The 6000-nt window shown below is 41.7% G+C and overlaps 1 protein-coding gene across 2 annotated transcripts in view; it reads right to left on the bottom strand.

Moving 5' to 3' along the window:
* Positions 1–2150: 2150 nt before the first annotated feature.
* The window catches only part of si:dkey-234i14.6 (uncharacterized), a 111819-nt gene continuing 107969 nt past the window's right edge, over positions 2151–6000 (bottom strand). For both annotated transcript variants that reach the window (XM_060837579.1, XM_060837578.1), the window contains 2 exons: positions 4955–5168; positions 2151–2675 (listed from right to left, as the gene is read on the bottom strand). In XM_060837579.1, coding sequence (XP_060693562.1) covers positions 2497–2675; positions 4955–5168 — 393 coding nt within the window. In that variant the 3' untranslated portion in view covers positions 2151–2496. The remainder of the gene's footprint in view (positions 2676–4954; positions 5169–6000) is intronic.

Genomic DNA, 6000 nt, shown 5'->3' with positions numbered 1-6000 from the left:
TGTGAAAGGGTATATGTCAAGTTGCTATGCTAGCTGGGTGCGATACCAGGAAAGTACAGAGCTTGGTGGGTATGGGGGTGCCACAGGGTAGGGGACCAAGTAGCTGACTATCTGTAGGGTGAGGAAGAGTGGGTAGATAGTAGATTTGTCTTGGACGAAATGCTGTTGGAGTCAGTTTGGTAGTTCAGAGTGCTCAGGGTGTATGGGTTCGAGGAGAGGGATAGTTGAGGTGAGTATGGTAAGTTTGGAAGGTTGGTGGGGAGGGCACAGCTGTTCAATTTAATGGTTACTTTGGAGTTATACTAAATTTTCAAAAGTCCAGCTTTTCCTGAATGACTATATAATAACTGTGGAGGAACCCTCTGAATTCTATGATTGAAATGGACACTTTTAAAGTGATCCACGTATGAAGATTTGCCATGGGGTTTGTAATTCACTGGACAATTCCCCTGAGCCAGCCACATTACTCATTGGAATCCCATGACATTCCCAATTTCCATCTACACTGCAGTCTGGAAAATCAGGGACGGTATCCGCTTCAGAATGAGCTTGGAGCAGTGGAATCTTAAGGGAGTGAGTGTAATATTGTTTGACGTATCTGATCTGGTGATGAACTAACTTAAATTAATTCAGCATACAGAAAATAGGTAGAGGTGTACACCCCTTCAAACCTGCTCCACCATTTAAGATGATCATGACTGTTCATCTAATTTAATTCCCATACAGCCTTTCTTCCATTTGGACCTAAGAGCTATATCTAAGTTCTTGAAAACAGGCAATGTTTTGGCCGCTACTGCTTTCTTTGGCAGAGAATTCCACAGGCTCACCACTCTCTGCAAGAAGACATTTCTCCTCATCTCAGTCCTAATCTTTAGACTGTGACTCCCGATTGTGGACTCCCAGAATCCTGCCACAAGCTCTATGTCCTGGCCACTGCCTTGTGCTAAACTGGACCATTTGCCATCTTGGAATCCTAGTCAGAGTTTTAATGATGTGTTCATTTTTGGCAAGGTGCATATTTATTGTCCTTGAGGTAGTGATCAACAGGTTTCTCGAACTGCTGCAGCCGATGTGGCAAAGATACGTTAAAGTTTTTGGGGAAAGTGTAACTATGTATGAAACACAATGTGCACTTGAGATCTGTGGGAGAAATCCCCTCTCCGATGCAAAGATCACTTACTTCCACCTCCATACCATTAGCTGCTCAAGTCCATCATTTGTTGAAACCCTTATCCACATTTCCATTCCTTCCAGACTGTACTGTTCTAATGCTTTCCTTGCTACCTTCCATGGTCTGTAAACTCAGTCTATCATGTCCTGATCTATCATTCCTATTCACACTGTCCTATAGTGACTCCTACACCTCAGTTTTAAAGTGCTGATCCTGGTGTTTAAATTATTTCCTTGTCTTCCTAGCCCCACACCCGAACCACCACCTCTGCCAGCCTTTCAAAGCCCCCTCCGACATCTTACCATCCTCCCAAAACTGGCTCCTTGTACATTCTCCTCTTCCTTTTCCCCATCGTTGCCAGTATCCATTCTGCTGCCAAGACTGGAATGCAATTCTTCTACCCTTTCTCATTCCAAAACACAGATCATCCAAAGTTTCCAATTGCTTCTTTGACTCGGACTTTATTTTTCATTAAAATGTCCCAAGACATTTTTGCAGGTTTATAATATAGGTACAATACAAATGCAAGCTCTTGTTGTTGTGCTATGATGTATGTTGATGGTACATATCTCATGACTGTTCACCTTATTCAAGCTCTTGAATAAATAGATCCCCATCAACTAGTTTACTTTAATACATAGAATGCAGACCCCATGCTCTTGATCACACAATTACCTCAAGATTCTTGTTTGTCAAATTCTCCAGTTTAATAGAACATAAAACTGAGTAACCTCAATCCGCATTGGCAACCCATTAGACTCTATTTGATAGATTCTCTTGGGGATATACCATTGATCTGCATTTTGGAATACTCAGTCTCTGTTTACCTCAATGTATTACAAATAAAACATCAATGTTGACGGATTTTGAGAGAAAACGTTAGTAGCTGTTACTGATTGATCCAATTCATTAGTATCAGAGGTTCAGAGATCCTCAAACGGATGAGCTTTCCACAAACTAATCACTCGGGAACCAACCTCCGGGTTTAGAGAATCTTTTTATTAGCAAGTAGAATTGTAATGTAAACTCTGAAAATTTTAGGTTAAAGCACTTTACAATCGATGATCTCCTGCAACTGGATGTAAATATGAATAGCGTTTTGGGAGTCCACTTATTTCCTTAGCTTTGTGCTTTTTACCCAAAATGAAGCCTATAAACTTCATTTCACTTTGGCCAAACCCTGCCCACTTCACTGTGATCACCTCTATCGGCAATCTTTCAGGAGCTATATCGCAACAAGCCTAAAAAAAATTCTTGCATGTTGCTCATTCTTGATCCATTCAAGCCAGTGTAATATCTCCACAGCCATGTTCCTCCCCACTGTCTCACTGAAACATGGTGACAGTCAAGCCATTCAGGCGGAAATCCTCCGCAATTTGTTTTGAGTGTCTTATCTTTTCAGAGAGTGCTTCAAAAACATCACTTTGGTCAACTGCTGTTGCAATTTTATAAATAAATTCATCCAACGACTCCAAGCCTTTCAATCCAAGGTTAACTCCACAACCTGCAAGCAAGCAGAAAGATATATCTGTCTGAATCAAATCAAAGAGCAAAATGGCATCAATTAATAGACAAGTATATGCAACACATGATACTATCCATTAAGACAAAACTAGTTTATCAAAAGGCATGAAGATCAAGACTTCATGTACATTAAAAATGTTATTCATCACATTTGATACAATTAATAAAGTATCTATTTATCCTGTGAAAAGCCTTAATATACTAAACAGATAATTGTTTTTTTTCCAAAGCAGACAGTCATAAATTGGACTCAAACTAGTCTTTGATTAGACTTTGATTAGACTTAGTGTGGAAACAGGCCCTTCGGCCCAACAAGTCCACACCGACCCGCCGAAGCGCAACCCACCCATACCCCTACATTTACCCCTTACCTAACACTACGGGCAATTTAGCTTGGCCAATTCACCTGACCCGCACATCTTTGTGACTGTGGGAGGAAACCGGAGCACCCGGAGGAAACCCACGCAGACACGGGGAGAACGTGCAAACTCCACACAGTCAGTCGCCTGAGTCGGGAAATGAACCCGGGTCTCCAGGCGCTGTGAGGCAGCAGTGCTAACCACTGTGCCACCGTTCCGCCCACGTGTAAAGTCCTTGTGTAAAGGTCCACAAAGAGCAAAGAGATAAAATAACCAAGAGATTTGCTTTAGTGATGTTATGTAGGTTTGGACCACAAAACCAAGGCAACTCCCCAAACTCCTGTAAGACATAACGGGATCTTTGGGGATGGGACCTTCGTTTAATGACTTGGCTAAACATAATGTTTCAAATTTTCATTTTCCGTCACCATCCTAGTGCACTCTAATCATCATGGTAACTCAATCGAATTCTCCAGAGCTAACTGACTGGTTCATTCTCAGACACTATAGACCTGCTTTTTGAGGGGAAGGAAGGAATTCAGGCTTGGAAATCTGAAGGCATGGCTTTCCTGACTGCTTGCAACATTCCAATTCGATTTGGCCACAGCAGTCCTGCTCATCCAAATACCACAGGCTCAAGGCACCCCTTGCTCATTTTACCTGGAGTCTGGGAAACCCGGTCAAAATGTAGGAACCAGAGAACAATTACTGCACAGTAGGAGCACATTTTGCCCACTGTGTCCATGAGAATCCTCTGCATAAACAATTTACCTGGTCCCACTTAGACAGTACCTTCCAAACCCATGACCATTTCCAACTAGAAGGACAAGGACAGCAGATACATGAGATCACCACTGCCTTCAGATTCCTCTCCAAGCTCCTCACTAACCTGATGTGGAAATATGTTCATTTCTTCACTGTCTCTGGGTCAAAATCCTAGAATTCCCTCCCTAAAGGCATTGTGGATCTACGTACAGCATGTGGTCTGCAATGGTTAAAGACAGCAGGTCACCAACATCTTCAAAAGGGCAATTAATGTTGACCCAGCAGTGATATTCATATCGCATTACAAAACCCCCTCTTCAGATAATTATCCAATGTATTATTTTACAGGCAGTGTGTTCCACTTTCTAATATGCCATTTAAAATTTTATTCACCTCACCATCACTTTATTCCCAATGAGATCAGTGGTCCTCCAGTTCTCATCTGCTATGTCACTGTAAGTGTCTCCCTAACCATTCTGTCCAAACTCAAACATCATCAAATGTCCTCACAATGTTCTTTTCTGAGTTACGTATGTCAGAAAATTAAAAGTAACTATTACACCGGAGATTACCTCAAAACATTTTACTGACTCGACCACCTGCTGTGACCAGGCTAGATGTCACACCCCTGCCACAAGTTCACTTACCCTTTATCTCCATTAAAAACATTTTATGGCTTGGTTGCAGTAGGTTTGGGAATTTAAAAAAAATTCCTTCTCACTGAATCAAACCAATTAACTCCTGAGGCTTAACTCCTATCACTACTCAGTGCATTCGACACTGGTGATGTTCCTCAATCTGCCACACCTAAAGTCGGCCATTTTCTCCCTCCTGTGCATGAGCCTAGGATGGTACAGTTCACTTGACGTTTGAAATGAAGCTATAAGTAAACATCTATATTTTCTAAAAGGGCAAGGTCACTGGATGAAGACAGGGTTAATGGAAGGGGGTGAAAGAAAGAAATTGGCTTTGCCTGAGCCAGCTTTAGAAATCTAACTGCATCAGCTGAGGTAGACTAAGCCAATTTGGACTCAGATTGTCTCCAGAATCTTCCAGCTGTGCACTGGCCAGCAGAACTCTAAGGCAAACATAGCAATGCAATGGTCTCCCCCTCATTGTGCAGTTATCTCATTACCTGTATCAAAGTTTAAGACTCTAGCTGCTTCTCCCTCTATGGTGACTGCAACATTGTCTCCTTCGATGTAGGCTGCTGTGACCCTTCTATGTGACAGCATGATCTCGAATAGTCTTCGGCTGCACTGAAGAAGATGGATTGTCAAGTCATTCACCCGGGGCTCTATATCAGTTTTGTACGCATTGAATGATTGATGGAATATATTCTTCATTATCTGCAAGAAGGAAAAGTGTATTTTGGTTGTGAGAATTTTCTCTCAGTAGTGTAACTTTCCGAAAGATCTCCAAGTAATAAAGTGAGCCTGTTTTCATTCATATTATACATTTATAAAGTATAATGTTAAAATGGATACCTTGCTTTCAAACAATGAAAAATGGACACTTTCAAAATAAAATGGAGTCGAGAGGTCAGTTGATCTTTCATTTCCTGGAAATTTTCTTGAAACCACATTGCAGCCTAAAGTTTGGACAAGAAATTAAACTGCAAACTAATTTTTGGGGATATCTCATTCAGAAACCACTAAATGTGCAACGCACCCACTTTTGTGGTTAATGATGACCCTTCTCCAAATAATTGAAAAACATTAATTCAAAAGGCAGTTTGCAAACTGTCTGGCTTTGGCATGGAATTTCAAAGCAAAAAAGGGCTTTTTTCATATCCTTTAGGACAGCACAGTAGCTCAATAGTTAGCACTGCTGCCTCACAGTGCTAAGGACAGGGGTTCGATTCCAGCCGCTGGTAACTGTTTGGGTGGAGATTACACATTCTGTCTGTGTCTGCTCTGTCCGTGTCTGCGTGGATTTCCACCCACAATTCAAAGATGTACAGATTAGGTGAATTGGCCATCCTAAATTGTCCCATAGTGTTCAAAGATGTGTAGGTTAGGTGCATTAGTCATGGGAAATGTAGAGTAATAGGCTAGGGGAATGGGTCTGGGTCGGATACTCTCTGGAGCGTCAGTGTGGACCTGTTGGGCCAAATGGCCTGTTTCCACACTGTAGGGATTCTATTCTATGATTCTATCCCAATAATCTACAGATAAGTGG

The sequence above is a fragment of the Hemiscyllium ocellatum genome, chromosome 17 (assembly GCF_020745735.1).
Source record: "Hemiscyllium ocellatum isolate sHemOce1 chromosome 17, sHemOce1.pat.X.cur, whole genome shotgun sequence".
In the NCBI taxonomy this organism is placed as follows: Eukaryota; Metazoa; Chordata; class Chondrichthyes; order Orectolobiformes; family Hemiscylliidae; genus Hemiscyllium; species Hemiscyllium ocellatum.
The sequence above is the reverse complement of the archived record's forward strand: the minus strand, read 5'-3'. Positions and strand labels throughout refer to the sequence as shown.